General features: G+C 42.8%; 2 protein-coding genes across 3 annotated transcripts; both read right to left on the reverse strand.

The window, feature by feature from the left end:
- Positions 1 to 2320: 2320 nt before the first annotated feature.
- On the reverse strand, positions 2321 to 9915 carry LOC137273470 (DBH-like monooxygenase protein 1 homolog). Of its 2 annotated transcripts, none has more exons than XM_067806170.1 (9): positions 9750 to 9915; positions 9562 to 9645; positions 8604 to 8780; positions 7803 to 7905; positions 7463 to 7629; positions 6753 to 7001; positions 5396 to 5455; positions 3625 to 3870; positions 2321 to 2469 (listed from the first exon to the last, which is right to left on the reverse strand). In XM_067806170.1, exons 2-9 carry the CDS (start codon positions 9562 to 9564, stop codon positions 2389 to 2391), a joined length of 1086 nt encoding a protein of 361 aa, XP_067662271.1. In that variant the 5' UTR covers positions 9565 to 9645; positions 9750 to 9915; the 3' UTR covers positions 2321 to 2388. The 2 variants fall into 2 exon arrangements, with proteins under 2 accessions (XP_067662271.1, XP_067662273.1); XM_067806172.1 differs by having other exon boundaries at positions 6753 to 6944; positions 9750 to 9901.
- Positions 9916 to 10293: 378 nt separating this feature from the next.
- Positions 10294 to 13279, reverse strand: LOC137271678 (DBH-like monooxygenase protein 1 homolog). Its single transcript, XM_067804102.1, has 3 exons — positions 12962 to 13279; positions 10940 to 11089; positions 10294 to 10500 (listed from the first exon to the last, which is right to left on the reverse strand). The coding sequence occupies exons 1-3, from the start codon at positions 13277 to 13279 to the stop codon at positions 10294 to 10296; spliced, it is 675 nt and encodes a 224-aa protein (XP_067660203.1).
- Positions 13280 to 16034: the final 2755 nt, after the last annotated feature.

Below are 16034 nucleotides of genomic sequence, written 5' to 3' on the forward strand. Positions count from 1 at the left end.
AGGGTTTGCATGCATGTTGACGGGGCAAGTCTCTAGTTGCTCTGGCAGTATGTGCAAGCGTGCTGTCCTGCTGGAAGACGAAATGTGGCACGCCGAAGGGCCTCGGCTCTTAATCAGTGATGGCAGATGTTACACCTATTTCTTCTGCTTGGACCAATATTCTGGAACACCGCAGGGCCTAGCTTGTGACTGAGAGCAACAGCACCACACACCATTATGCTCGGACTTCCCCATGAGCCTCTTTCCAGGACACAATCATCTGCAAAACGCCCCCCGCGTCGTCGCCACACCCTCACTCTGCCATCAGCCCTCGAGACGCAATACCGACTTTCGTCTAAGAAGACTACAGTTCGTCACTGGCGGTGACGCCAATTCCGATGATGTGAGACCCACTGGAGACGAGCACGACAATGTCGAACAGTGAGGATCAGATCCCGGTATGGCCTGCGACATCTGACATGTCTGCCTCAAACGCCTCCGAACTGCGTCGGCGCCGTAGCGAAACAAGTCTGCAGGTGATGACGGACAATCTGCCGATTTTGCCTCAACATTGTCACAGGCGGTCTTCCACTACGAGGACGGTCGGCTGTGCTTCCACCAAAATTAGGGGCGGTGGGATAGCCTAGTGGCGTAAAACCAAACTCACTCACTCACTCACTCCACCAAATTTAACAAGATATGAGGTTCGAAACGTATACTTCAAAACCTGGGTTTAGAAATGATCAGTGCAAAGTCACAGCAGAAGTCTACCCGATTCTGGAGGGAATTTACAGCAGAGAAAATCGGAGAGGTTTATAAGCACACAAAAAGTTGCGTTGGTCTTAGAGAATATATTACCTCACAACTTTAAAGTTTATATATTACCCGACATATCGTTATTTATATCATTTATAATTTTAGCGTGTCCCCATATTTTTAGTCTGTGGTAAAGTTCACTAGAACGAAATATGAAAGTAGAAGCTAATAAGAAAAAGATCACAGATGAGGATAAGATATTGTTTGACAAGGGTATCATTTAATTGCTGATACGTTGAACATTTTTACCAGGCCATAATCTTGCAAAAAGTGTGTTGTAAGTTCACAAGTTGGAGAGAGTGATAAATTTACCAAACGACCTCATGGAAATTGACCTGCCAGTCGGACCAGTAACTGTGACGATTTACTGGCCCGACAGAATTTTTACTAGCCTCCGGCTAACGGGCCAGAGGCTACTTCTCACACAGTATGTGAATATTCATCCAACAGCATGGTAATGAAACGTGCATACATTCGAGGGTGACGAGCAAACGCTTTAACCTGTAAACCTCGAGTTTGTACCGCTACTTTCTAAATAAACTATCTTATATTTTCGCAATAAGGTTTCAATCCAAGTGTTGCTGCCACATGTCTTACAGTTACTCAAATATCCAGTGCCCGGAGACAGTATCCCCGTTAGTTATATTTTTTTTCTTTGGTTGTGTGTTTCCTTGAGAAAGCATGCGTGTCTCCCCGACAGATTTGGGGAAAATACTATCACAACAGTGCCAAGTTCTTGACCTCGTCTAAGTTAAGAATAATGCCCTTTGTATCTAGGGTGAGTCTGTGGGCGGGCCTCCATACTACCCCATGTGTGACCTGGCATGAAAGTGTCGACACCCACAGAAACTTGGAGTGAAATTCAAATGGAACCATCGAATAAAAGAGTGATTGACAATATACTATACTATAGCATAGCGACATCAGGGTACAGTTCCTCGATGTGGCAAATCGACCTCATGTGATGACGGTTTTGCCACTAGGTAAATTCATCGCTTTTCATCGAGATAACCGAGGGTACCGTAGCCCTGTGGTTTACAGGTTAAAGCATTTGCTCGTCACTCGGAAGATCCGGGTTCGAAACCCCACATGGGTACAATGTGTGAAGCCCATTTCCGATCTCCCCCGCCGTGAAATTGCTGGAATATTGCTAAAAGCGGCGTGAAACAATACTCACTCACTCACTCACTCACTCAATGGGGTTTACCAAATTGGAGCTGGCTGACAAATGATCAGTCTTGGAATCGCACCAGCTTCTAGCAAATGTCGCCTCAAGACCACCTGGCCACACTTGTCGGAATGTGCACGTGAAGCTACACGTTAACGTCGTGACTAGTGAATGAGTACGTGCGTGAGTGAGTGAGTACGTGAGTATTGCGTTATGCTGATTTTAGTAATATTCCAGCCGGAGACACCAGAAACTGGCATCACATGTCGTAACCATGTGGGGAGTAGAACCCCCAAAGAGGGCCTTACCCTCCGGACTACCAGAAGCTACCGTTTATCATCAACACAGTTAACGTTGTTTGGGAATACAACATAGTGAACATTTATTCGTCAACAACAATAACAATTTAAATTTTAAATTTCGAATCATGGCTTCCTATTTGGTGCTGCACATGCCTGGACGTAGGGCCTGGTCACGGGATCGGGATGAATCTTGGCACTGTAGGGCTGCGAACAGAAATGTAATATCACTGGAGGCAAAGTAACACAGTAAGTTAACTGGGTTTAACGCCGATCAATTTGTGCGAACGGTAGGTTTCCTTCCACAGGCATAAATTTAAGGCTTGCTTTTTTTATTTGCTTTTTTTAATGCCACACTCAGTATTGTAGATTTATGGAGGCGGTCTGTAAATAGTCGTGTCTGGACCAGATAATCCAGTGATCAACAGAAGGAGCATTGATCTACGCAGATGGTATACGATGACACTTGTCAACCAAGTCGGAGAGCCGGGCCACCCGATCATTTTGGTCGCCTTTTACTATAAGCACGGGTTGCTGAAGACCAATTCTCTCCCGGATTTCCACGGGTATGTAAAGCTATAATTGGCATGAAGACGGCGTCAAGACGCATATAAATGTCCATGAAAGATTTCCCTCTTTGTCCACAGGAGAAGATCGAAGGTTAGAGGTCATTCACTCTATTTGAGAAGCTTGCTTCGTGGAACAGGGTCAAAAGGCTATTTAACAGAAAACAGCGTTTTCCTGATTACAAGGGTTTCGTTGTATACATCACACCCAACTACGTATGACCCGTGCACATTTCAACGGGGCCACTCTGTTTGGTTCGTTACAACCACAGTTCGTGACCTGTCGACTAAATTATGAAGCAAGAAGCTTCGACCGAAAAAAATCTAGTTTGTTACACCCGTCAGCTCGTAACATCTGTCAGTTCGTTACACTAGGCAGATCGTTACATTCGTTGGTTATATCCGTCAGTTCGTTATATCCGACAGCTCGTTGTATCCGTAAGCTAATTAGATCCGTCAGTTGGTCATATCCGCCAGTTCATTTTATATCCGCCAGTTCGTTATATCCTTCAGTCCGTTACATCCACCAGTTCGTTATATCCGTAAGCCCTTTACATCCGGTCGTTATGCCCGCCTGTTCGTTATATCCGTCAGGTCCTTACATCCGTCAAATGATTATATCCGTCAGTTCGTTATGTCTGTCAGTTCGTTGTATCCTTTATTTTTGTTAGCTCCATCCATTCGTTATATCCATTAGTCCGTTATATCCGTTCGTTACATCTATCAGTTCGTTGCGTTCGTCAGTTTGTTATAACCGGATTCGTTAGGAATGCAGTTTACTGTATCTGGAACTTACCGCTGGAGACGCATAATCTACGCATTCCATGTGATTGATGGAGTCGTCAGTTCTCTTCTGGAAGTCGTCCCTGACTGTCTGGTTCTTCCAGTCAAGGGTATGGAGGTAACTGATTAGGGCGTGCTTCTCGCTCGCGTCTTTGATGTAGGCGTCGTACAGAGGCTTGCTCCAACACATGGCCATCGGACTCCGGGGGTAGTACAGGATGAAGGACATGCACATCACATCACTTGTACTCAGGCCGCCCTGTAACATGCAGAGTGAGTGAGTGAGTGAGTGAGTGAGTGAGTGAGTGAGTGAGTGAATATTCCAGCAATATCACGTCAGGGAAACAAGAAATGAGCTTCACACACTGCACCCATGTGAGGTATCGAATCCGTTTCTTCGGCGTGACAAGCAAACGCTTTAACCACTAGGCTACCCCACCGCCCATACAATACTCAGAGTAAGTGATTGAGCTATACGGTGGCACTGTGCACTCAGATACAATACCGATGCTATAGACTATCCATGTGCTGATTTCATTAACCCGACATCCATATAGCTATAGGTTATCTCGCGAGTGTGTTTTGGGATGGTTAATACCATGCATCAGGAATAAACATTGTGTTTAGCGAGCTGAATGCATTAGGTCATCCAGTTCACACTATGTTAAAGCTCGTATTGTTGTCGACACGTCTTCGCTTATGTTTGAAAACCACCAACAAACTAGCGTGGAACTTCAGAAACCTCCGAGTAACCCTTTGAACAACAAATACACTTTAACGTTCGCGTGAGATTGTGCACCTGGATTAGTGCGTGGTTCTCTCGTGAAATTAGAGCTACTATGCTTCCCTACCATGTTATTATGTTCCCATGTTATTAAACAAGGTAAGGTATGGTTCATAATGTCTATTTTCTGCATTCTGATCTTGTCTCATACACCGAACAGAAACGGACCGAACAGAAACGGACCGAACCGAGGGTCATGTACCGCAGTACGTATATCTGGTAAGCGCGCGCACCTTACACCATGAAACGATAACACTGACTGGGAACTGATGTAAGTAACTTCGTAAGCCAATGGATTTCTATCTTCGCTTTGTAATCTACTCCATCCATCATAACCAGGCATGACTTTCTGTACTCAAAGCACTGACCGGAAAAGACCGCCGACCCTGGACGCCACGTATGTTTACATCTATGTCAGCCATAGATGACATCTGAACATTACAATATTCCATCTGTTTTGGGTGATGCACAGAACAGTAAATTGGTCATAGTAATTGTAGAGGTTATAAAAATGCAGTTGATACTGAGTCATTTTCATGAAATGATATTTATAAATATTTAACCTCTAAAACTATACTTATCAATGTGCTGCTTAGATCACCGGAAGGTCATGGCCATCTATGGCCGATAAGTAAGTATGACTGCCAGTGATGTTGGAGAGGATGTCTGTTTACTGTCGCGGAAATGATATGTAGATGTTGGAAAATGTTTTTTAGACACGTGGAATGCTGCTCGAATAGGTGCTGTCAGCGTGGGTTGGGTATACACCTATATGTCTGTCTAATACTGTTTCTAAGCGACACACGCCCCTCTGGCAAAAGCATGGCATTATAACCTGGGGCATTAAAACTAGGGTGTATCTGTACTTGGTGGCTCAGAAAAGGTGAAATGACACGTGCATCGAGTTATATTGACCTGCGTATCTTGAATTATAGTATACATGTATCTAATATGCACATTTAGTCAGCAGGATATCAGAATGTATGACGTCCACACTTACATATGTGAATGTGCCCTTTTCCTTTGACTGGTAGTCGCACTCGGTGATGATGGCGTCTCCCTGGAAGAGTAAATAGTGAGTCAGTCAGTCAGTCAGTCAGTCAGTCAGTCACAGTCAGAGAGTTTGTCTTAGTGCCTCCTTGATCATGAACAATATTCTTAACGTATTGAGCGGGTAAATCAGGTTTCAAACGTTTACCACTTTGACGAAGTCAACATTTGGGGAGTATACCGACAAGCGATAAAACGAAGTAAGGTCCAACATGGGATTCGAACCAGCACGTCTGAGATACAAGAAGTAAAGCTAATTTAGGCGCCTTACCCACCGGGTCACTCTGACATCAAATTCTACAGTGATTAAACCTAGACTTATAAAAGAGCCATGTAGGTCCACATGTGAACGAACGCTTAAGTTAAATCACTAACAGGACATTAAGTAGCAATGTCTCTTGCAGTGATTTTTCATGATCACGACACGCCCAAGCACATCGCAGAGTTACCTCCCTTCGTCAACCGTGAAAGCTGTGATCGTAGCTTCGAATCCAGATTCGTCCCTATTACGTATATATAAATGTCCATACCACAATCGGTGTGGGCGATGAGGTAGACTAGTGGTGCGCTCGTCACGTGGAGGATCAAGTGTTCGATTCCCCACATGGGTGAAATGGTGTGAAGCCCTGTTGTTGGTTTTCCCCGCTGTGGTATTGCTGGAATATTGCTAGACCCGGAGTAAAACCATGTTCAGTCCATTCATGGTGAACAGGATTCCATGTATATCACAGCTTCAGTTAGTGATGTAGGTTCTATTAATAGAACCGTGATATTTTCCCTTCGATTCGGTAGTGCAGTCTATATAATATTATGTATTACTTTCTATCTCGTCGTTAATTAGGAGATAAACATACTGTGTTGCAAAATCAGAGGTATATATCGAAATTATAGAAGCTCTAAATTTGATTTAAAACTGAACGCGTAGTGAGAGGTTTTAAATGAAAAAAAACTAGAGCTACTGTCTTTTCCTACTATGTTATTATGTTTCCGTGTTATTAAACAATGTAAAGTTTGCTTCATAATGTCTATTTTCTGCATTCTGATCATACACGGAACCGTGACGGCCCGAAGCGAGGGACACGTACCCCAATACGTACCGAACCTAGTAAGCGCGCACCGTTTCACCCCTACACCATGCCTCCGCAAACGTAATTTGATGATGGCGTTAGAGTATTTATAATTTGAACCAGGATTAAACTTGGCCGTTTATTTGAGTTGTTTGATTTAGTAATGCAATGTAATCTCACGAATCTTCCTCAACAGGACATATTGGAGAGCCTTACAATGTACTCTCCAGTATGATTTACCACTTGTAACTTCCTCTCATGAGTCAGCAGTCTGGTTTCCTGGAAGTCAAAGTCGCAGTTGTCCTCCACGATGAGGGGTTCGATCTCAGTGCCGTTCCTGACAATGCGGGTCCTGATTCCCTTCCCAATAAGATGGGTGTGTTGTAAAACTGCGAACACGTTCATCTCAGGGGCAGTGGACCGAGTCAAGGCCTGAAGATTTAGAGGTATCAAATGTAGAGGTACGTACACACTTTTGTCTGGCGGTGCCTGTAAACAAAGCAAATAGATCACAGTTGGAGATATCAAACATAGAGGCATTTGTACATTAGACCTGGCGGCGATGTAAACAATGCAAACAAATAACATATTTAGAGTTATCAAATATATGTGTCCACACAAACTATGGCTGTGGCATCAGTAAACAAGACGAACAGATAACATATCTAGAGGTTCAAATGTAGAGTTAAGACACTGTCGAGATGGCGGCGTCTCTATACAAAGGGAACAAAATAGCAATTTTAGAGGTATCAAATATAGACGAACAAACACTGTGGCTGGCCACGTCTGTAAACCACGTCTGTAACAGCTCGTTTGGGATACTAAAACAAAGTCTGATATCCCAGAGGCATATCCCGTGTGCTGTGAATCTGTGAACATTGAATGGAACTCTGAAAGTCATGCAAACTTGCATGGGAATGGAGACTGGATTGGGACAAGAAGAAACTTACCCTCTCCATACATGCCATGGTGCAGTACCCCCGGGATTTGAAGGACTCGTACTCAGGGGGTACGATGTGGAGTTTGTCGACCATGACCCCAGTTTGTAGAACCCCGACGTCGTGAAGTCGTAACGTTGGCGTGTAGTGGATGCGCATGCCGGAGCTGTCGATGACCCCTTAGCCATGACAGAAAAACCAAATATACAGAACTGTGGAAAATTTAGTCCGGAATCGGCATTGTAAAAGAGGTCGTAAAATCTCCATCATATCTGCGTCCATTTGGGCATGGATCGTCCACGATATGATGTCGCAATTGACGCTTTGCTCGTCTCTTTACAAACATACCTACCAGACTGAAGGGTGGGGTTGTTGTAGTGTGTCTCCAGGACCACGTGACCAGGACCTTCCGACATTCCGAGGGGCATTCCGACATCAGTAGGTAGATAGAAGGGCTGTAGAAAGATAATATTCATTATATACTGAGGAAAACAAATAAGGGAACACCTCTTCATGACGGTGTTCCTTTATTTATTTCTTAGATTTTCCCCTACAGCGCTATTCAAAGCTGATGATGAAAACTGGAAAATATTAAAGGAAGGCTTGGATTTTCCCGTGCTCCTTTTCTGTTTCTCTCAGTATATTAGGAGTGTGCGCGCAGATTAAGACACAGTCTAGCAAGTACATATGCACGAGGTTCTGAATGATTGGGTTGGATTTCAGCGTTTATACCAACTATATACACAGTTTTATACAGCGGTTGTGTGTGGTGCAACGCTAAGAGTCAAGGTCACAGTCAGATGAAGTTAAGCGGCGTTGGTCACTGAGACTACTTGGATGGGTGACTGAGTGTGGCAGCTTGACTCTGAGTCTTGACCCACGACGAAGCACATGTGATACCCAAAGGAAGCACGTTTGATACAGCTTTTAACTAAAACAAGTGAGTTTGTTCAAAATTACTTTTGTTCATCCAGGAGATAATGGGTACCCGATAGGATAGACTATGTGACTATTGACCTTGTAGTATCTCATAGGCAGACTGGATTATGCCATCATCTTGTGTGAGCTTTGAGTATGTCCGTAAGGCGTGGAGTTCAGGACTATATATATAGCTTTAGATGGAATTTTAGTAAGTACGCCAGACGAAGCTCACCTCTCCACCCACGGCCCAGGCTAGGAACACCGCCCGGCACGACAGCAGGGTATCGTCATTGATGTGATAGCAGTGGTAGTCGTGGTTGTTGTATTTGTCGTCTAGCTCGGTCGGGCACGTATACACTGTCATGTGGTGGACGATATTCTCGTTGCCAGGGGTGATGATTGGCTCGAACTGGGGATCGGATGGATACAATAGTGTATTGATTCAACGTGGTAGCAAAACATTACAAGATCATTGTAAGATGATTCAAGGGATCGTAAAGCCATTCAGTATGGGAAGAGTAATCAGAGTCAGTGAGTTTGTTTAGCAATATTCCAGCTATATGGCAGCGGTCTGTAAATAATCGAGTCTAGACCAAACAATCCAGTGATCAACCGAATGAGCATCGATCGGCGCAACTGGGAACCGATGCCATGTGTCAAGCTGGGGGGTGGGGTTGGGGGGTTGGGGGGATTCAGTGTGTGGGAAGATGATTCAGTACAATGTCAGCACGATTCAGTGTATTCAGGACGTGAGAAGAATACGCAGTTTCATGAATCAGTCACAAGAGGATTCAGTCGAAAGAGATGATTCGGTGTAAGATGATTCAAGATTAAGCTTAACATCAGGACCTTTTCTTTCCACCCCGTGAAGATCTGGGTTAGAATATTGGCCTTCATTAACCCACGCTTGTCATAATTAAAAGGCGACTAACGTGGTCACGTTCGCTGACGTTTTTGACCTACGTCATCGGTTCCCAGTTTGCGAGGATGATTGTTCATTCTGTTGACCACTGGATCGTCTCGATTATCTACAGACAACTGCCGCTGGAGTGTGGCGTAAAACTAAACTCACTCACCTTTTTTCCACTAATGTCCTAGCAGTTTAGTACGTTCCAAAGCTGACAACAGACGACGATAGCACAAACTAGGTAGACAGGGGAGGTAGATAGTATGAATACATTGTCACATACCATGATCAGGTGATTCTTCTTTGATAGCTCTGGCGTCTTGTGTACAGTGCAGTGATGGAAGGTTTTAGCGGCAGGCACTTGAAACTGGCGAAAAGATCACCTCATCGGTACGAATAGGTATTATAATGTTCATCAACAGGAATAAAGTATATTGGTATCATGAAAATTGAAATATCACTAAATATTACCTTTAAATGTCATTCTTTAAGCGGTTAATGAAATCGACAGACCAATTTATTTTATAACTTTGGAGACCCGAAAACAAATTCAAAGGTTTTTAACAAACGATCATAATTTCTACCAGCACCACTTGCAGGTAGAAAAGCCAGGTGTGCGAGTTGCACGCGCGAAAGTGAAATTTCGCTTCACACGCTTGTTGATTACCCGGCTGTTCTACCTGCAAGTGATGACTCCTCGTATGAAAAAGCATAAGTGACAGCAAAATAATGATCATCTGTTACACAACTTTTTTTTAAATTATGATTTTGTTGAGTTCATTAAATTTTTTGTTAGTGAGGAATCCATCGGTCTCGAGTGAAATCAAAGGAACTGTACAGAGAGATGTATTGTGCACTTCCCTTACCTTCTGATTGGTCAGGTCGAAGTGCTGGGTTTTACGATCGACCCCGAACAGACTCATTAAAATACGAACGTAACGACTTGTCGTGCGTGCTAGTTTACTCTTTAATTGATTGTAGTCGGTATTATTCAGGTTCCGGTTTTATCCGGGAGTCATAGTGAAAATCGTAGTGATCTCCTCACCTCCTGGTTCTTCATGTCGAAGTGTTTGGTGTCAGCTGGCAACTCCTTCACGGTCGGGTTCAAGTCCAGCAGTAGCAGACTCTTGGACCCCCGTCTGCCGTGACCGTGGTATGTCAGGCCCGTCTCGTGGATGGGGTCATCTGGGTGATAGGAGAAAATGACTCTTGTGGTCCCATCCTGCGGGAGAGCAACGATATCACAACGCTATACAATGGAATCACCTTCCGATGGTGTCACAATATGGGCAGTTGAATTGATTATTTACATGATATTCATTTTTTGTAGTTCACTTAAACATTGTATCTGCCTCGCCACATTTTCTTTTTTCTTTGAATAATTTGCATCTTTTCAGTAATCCAGGTCTAAAAATACAATTTTATATTAAACATTTTTTTAGTATTTTATGCATTTTAACATATTTAGTTTTCTCATAATTATCAGCATATTGAAGAAAAACTAAATCAAATGTTTTATCTCAATATTTCTGGGTTTTTTTAAATTGCTTTCGCAACATCTTCAGTATTTTAGGATTTTCAGCTCTTTCGGGGTTTGACCCACTTTTATGTCACGCGTACTTTATGTATAGTAAATAGAAGGAACATTGGAAAGTCCACACCTTGATCACAAAGTCCTGCTTCTCATCACACGTGTCCAGTGCTCGAGAGAACTTTAACACCGTGCCGAAGCCGTTCTCGAAGCCGGCGATGAGCGTCCAGTCCTGTGAGTCGTCGGTGATTGGTTCATAGAAGCCGATTGTGTGGCGGTCCTGGAAGACACCATGCCAATGATCAAAGGGAGTGAGCGAGTAAGTAGATGACCAGTAAGCCATTGACCACTAGCTTGTCTGGACTCAATATTCGTTCGCTGGGCAACAGAACTCTTTTATATTGTGAAGATTATCCAGGATAATTTCTGGTTTCACTGTCTTGAAATTTCTGGAATGTTGTTAAAGGTGGTCTAAAACCTGACTCAGTCAGGCAATGGAACTCAGCTATTTACAATCGAACTAATGCTTGATTAATAAAGCAAAAAACGCAACAATGCTTGATTAAGCTTTAACAAAAACTTTTAATCATGACTACTTGTCAATAGTTCCACTGACCGTGAACGTTGTCAATCCCAAATGCTGCCATGTTCAAACATTTGCACATTTTGTACCACAATAAATTGGTCTGTGTTTTGGGGCCACCATTTTTCAACATTCACATGACATTTGGTGTGGAAAAAGGAAATCTCCGAAGATTTCCGAGTGCTATTAAATTTTCCCAATGTATGTCAAAATACCGGTTTTCGATTAGCGTTCGACATGTATCGCTGTCATGTGTGAACCGGTAAATACCGGTAAATACCGGTAAATACCGAGGTTACATTGCGCAGCCCTAAATGCAACCCCGACAGTAACATAGGGTTGTTTAAGGAAGCACTTGCCGTGTCTTAAACAGTACGGCTGTGTAACGTACGTTATCAAAGCATTTGGAAAATATATCTTTCGTTCGCAATAGTGCACCGCGGGTGAAATCTGTCAGATATTACATACAGCTATTCTCATGGAAACGAATAAGGGAACACATGAAAGTACACGTTTTCTTAATTATTTCCGTACTTTGACCCACTGAGCCATAAACCTTGATAATAAATCTGGAAAGAATAAAGGAACCCTTTTACTTCTATGTGTTCCCTTATACTTTTCTATGGATATATGTTGTTGCCATTTAAATCAAAATTTGGTCTTGTATCATGTTTCAGATTGGACTTTGGACTTACATCTTTTCTCTGAAATGAACAGACCCGTGAAGATCCGGGGTAGAATAGGTCTTCGGCAATCCATGCGTGCCACAAAAGGCGACTAAGCTTATCGTAGGAAGTGATTAACGGGATCGGATGGTCAGACTCGCTGACACGTCATCGATTCCCAATTGCGCAGATCGATGGTCATGCTGTTGGCCACTGGGTGGTTTGGTCCAGACTCGATTATTTACAGAACGCCGCCCTGAAACTGGGTTATTGCTGAGTGTGGCGAAAAACTAAAACTCACTCACTCACTTACTCTGGAATGAACATATTTTACAGAAAAACGGTTTTTGAACTGGAATAAAAAGGAGTTCAGAGATTGTCTTCTTTTTCAGAAACCTTGGTAATATGGACACATTCTCGACTTTCATGGGCTGTTTTGGCTATACGTTTTTCTTTATCCATAGTCATAACGTTTTGTTTGATTCTTAAGTCCAGCACTATTCAAGCTATCAAATGGCGAGCTGTATAATCGCGTCGGGGCTTGACGTTGTCAGCATCGGTGTACGCAACTGGAACGCGATCAGTGAGTACGGTTCTACGCCATTTTAACAATGCTCCAGAAATATCACGGGTTGGAACACCAGAAACCAGAAACGTATCCATGCAGATCTTCGGAGTGACAAGTCAACGCTTCAACCACTATACTACCACCACCGCCCTGGACCACGGTGACAAGCCAGCAGCCTGACCAAACTGATCACGTTTTAGCTTCTTGCAATTGTGACAAACATGAGGTGTTCAGGATCTGTGTTACCCAGATTGAGTAGTTTTTGCGTGTTTAGGAATCCCAGGTTTTGATATATGATATTTTAAACATAACGTACAAGGGAAAAAGACATCTCACCTGAAAATGCACCTTCCCGTCCTTCACCCAGCCAATCACCACGTCAGCGGGGTACATGTTGCCATTGCTGGAGATACCGAAGCCTACGTAGCCCCTGGTTTTCACGTGAGTTTCAAAATGGATGTGTGTGGAGTTTGCCCTCCAGAACAGGAAGTAGTTCCCAGAAACATCCATCTGGGCGAACCTGCTGTAGGTCTCGGTTGGCGTGGGGACGTTCGAGGGGTATACGACGTCGTTTTGTGCTGGCTTCCTCATCACGGATTTAGTTGCTGCAGCTGACAGCGTCACCATCAAGGCAACGACCACGAGCCGGAACATATTTCTTTAAGTCCTTCTGGAACGTCAGTGGCGTCAGCAAAGTGATGTCTTCCGTCGATTTAAGATGTTGGAATATCTTCAAGATGGATACGTGTCATCTCTGACCTGTTGGGGTCAGAGTGAATATGGAGAACTGTTTTAATTCTCGTGGACTTGTCAACAAGCGATCAGATACTACAATATCTATTCTACTCGTCTGTTCATGGCGGTCTCTGTGGTATGACGTGGTATGACCTTCGTATGGCGACATATGGTGAACTCCTTCCCATAATGCAGCGTTCCAGACTGGTCGAGAAACCACGCCCCCAAAAAGGTGAAAATATGGTGCAGTTTGGCTACCGAATGGGATGGGATAGTCACAATCACGAATTATATATCTGTCATTTAAAGCCGTTGTCATTAGCTACCGTGTATGACAACCGTGCAGGGTCCTTTCAAGGTGCTACATGTAATATCGGTTATAGCAATATTATAACCGACAGTAGGATAGACGGTTTGGATGGACGGATTTTCATCAAGATAGTAGTTTTGGAAACGCCAAATGTTAATTATAATAGAAAGATCATTTAATGAGAAATGCGAGTGGAACTTTACAAATAATAGCTAAATATTTCAAAATTATGTTTTTCTTATTGATATGTATCATTTGAGGATTACGTATACCTTTGGTATGCAGGAAAAGACACTACAAAGAAACACAAGTTGGTACTTGGTATTTAGATAGCAAAATATTATGCAATGTCTTTTCAGCAGTAACAGCTCAGTGCTTTACATAGTGTCAACGATATATCGAAGATACTGTGGGAGTATCATTTAAATCACACAACAAGCGTTTGTACTTTAGATCAGCAAAATATAAGATATTTTCAGCTCCATGCATTAAAAAATATTAACAATACTATAGTCTCTTTGCCGTGAAAACATACCGATGAATTTCACTTTAAACAAAGAGGTAAATCGAATAGAGTGAAATTAAGATAGCGAATCCTCATGATTGTCACTTGCCAACTGCAAGTTAAATCTCAGAAACGTTGAGTTTGAAATAATAAAGAACCATTTGAGTAAAAAATCTTCTAAAAAAAAAGTTCGTGTACAATGAATTAGTGTACTCACAGTTAGCAATGGCATTTATATTGATCTCAAGCATTTTTTATTAAAACACTCTACATTGAAAACCAGATTTTAGCTATGTGTTTATTATTTTGTCCAGTATATACGTATGATCTTGAAAAACCATGAAGCATATCCGGAACAATTTTGGATCCATAATTAAAGGAACCTGGTACGTTATAGACAGTGTAAGCATCTGAAAATAGAAAATTTTGATTGAAATGTGTAACTCTATATATACTGGTTTAGCCCCAGGGGGCTCAGAGATACAGAACCGGTGAGGGTCTAAACTGGCTGCATACCGGTATACTGCATTATACAGAGGGTTGTGCCGACAGTTTGGAGTGAGACAGACAACTGGTGTGTGTAAGGTCCCAGCGATAGAGAGCGAATGTAATAAACGCATTTTTTTATTAAAAAACCGTTTCTCCTAGTAAAATTAGCATTCGTATGTAGGAAGATAAATGCACTGTATATAGATCTGGGCAAGCTGGTGTCCATTTAAAATACGCTCTGTTGACCATTCTGACTGTTCCTGTTGGAACTATGCACCTGACCACAGTCGACTTGTAACTGTTCATCAAGCCGAGGTCTGTCAATAGTTTTGAGCTGACGTTATATTGTCGACGTTCCCCAGCTGATGAAGATCCACGTGACTCAGTTCCACTATGCGCAAACTATTGTCAATTCATTAGCTCTCTGCTTGAAGGACAACGTAGTCATGCGACATACTGAAATCGTAAACTGAACGACAGTTGGTCTTTTAGTATCCGTCTAGACGAGGTCACTCAATGCTTGACAATACTATACCCTCTGAAATACGACTGATTTAGAGACTAGTTGAAATTTTCGACATACAATGTGTTGTCATTAATAGCGTTTGTAATGATATACAGTCTAGGGCTGGGACAGGTCCAAATTTTCTACCCGTGTACCTCACCCCCTATTATCTATCCTACCCTACCCGCAAACCCGTTATGTTAATTCATGAAATCACATTAGCAATAAATTGCAAAATTATAAAGAATCAGTCATGGACGTTAGCTGAATTGTGTTGGTTCCCCAAGCATTGCCAAACGCTTAGCGTCGTCTATGCGTCGTCGTTGTCAAGTCTGCATCAAAGCCAATGGCAGACATGCACGATAATGAATTTGCGAGTATGAAATATTTCTGGAGCCCCCCACCAACCAAAAAAGACATGCTCACTTACTATTTGGAACAGCTCTACTCATATAGATTTCTATATCATCTTGTAAACAGTTAAACGGTGATTAGGTAACACCCCACAAATCATGTTAAAATCATGTTGCATTACAAACTGGCATAACATCAAACAATGCATACAAGTATCCAAGGTCCAGGGGTAAAACAGGCCTTCAGCAACCCATGCTTGCCATAAAAGGTGACTATGCTTGTCGTAAGAGGCGGCTATCGGGATCGGGTGGTCAGGCTCGCTGACTTGGTTGACACATGTCATCGGTTCCCAATTGTGCAGATCGATGCTCATGTTGTTGATCACTGGATTGTCTGGTTCAGACTCGATCATTTACAGACCGCCACCATATAGCTAAAATATTGCTGAATGTGGCTTAAAACTAAACTCACTCACTCGCTCACCCACGCACGGCGCACAATCTAGATGTTT

Source organism: Haliotis asinina, chromosome 2, assembly GCF_037392515.1.
Source record: "Haliotis asinina isolate JCU_RB_2024 chromosome 2, JCU_Hal_asi_v2, whole genome shotgun sequence".
NCBI classification, from domain to species: Eukaryota; Metazoa; Mollusca; class Gastropoda; order Lepetellida; family Haliotidae; genus Haliotis; species Haliotis asinina.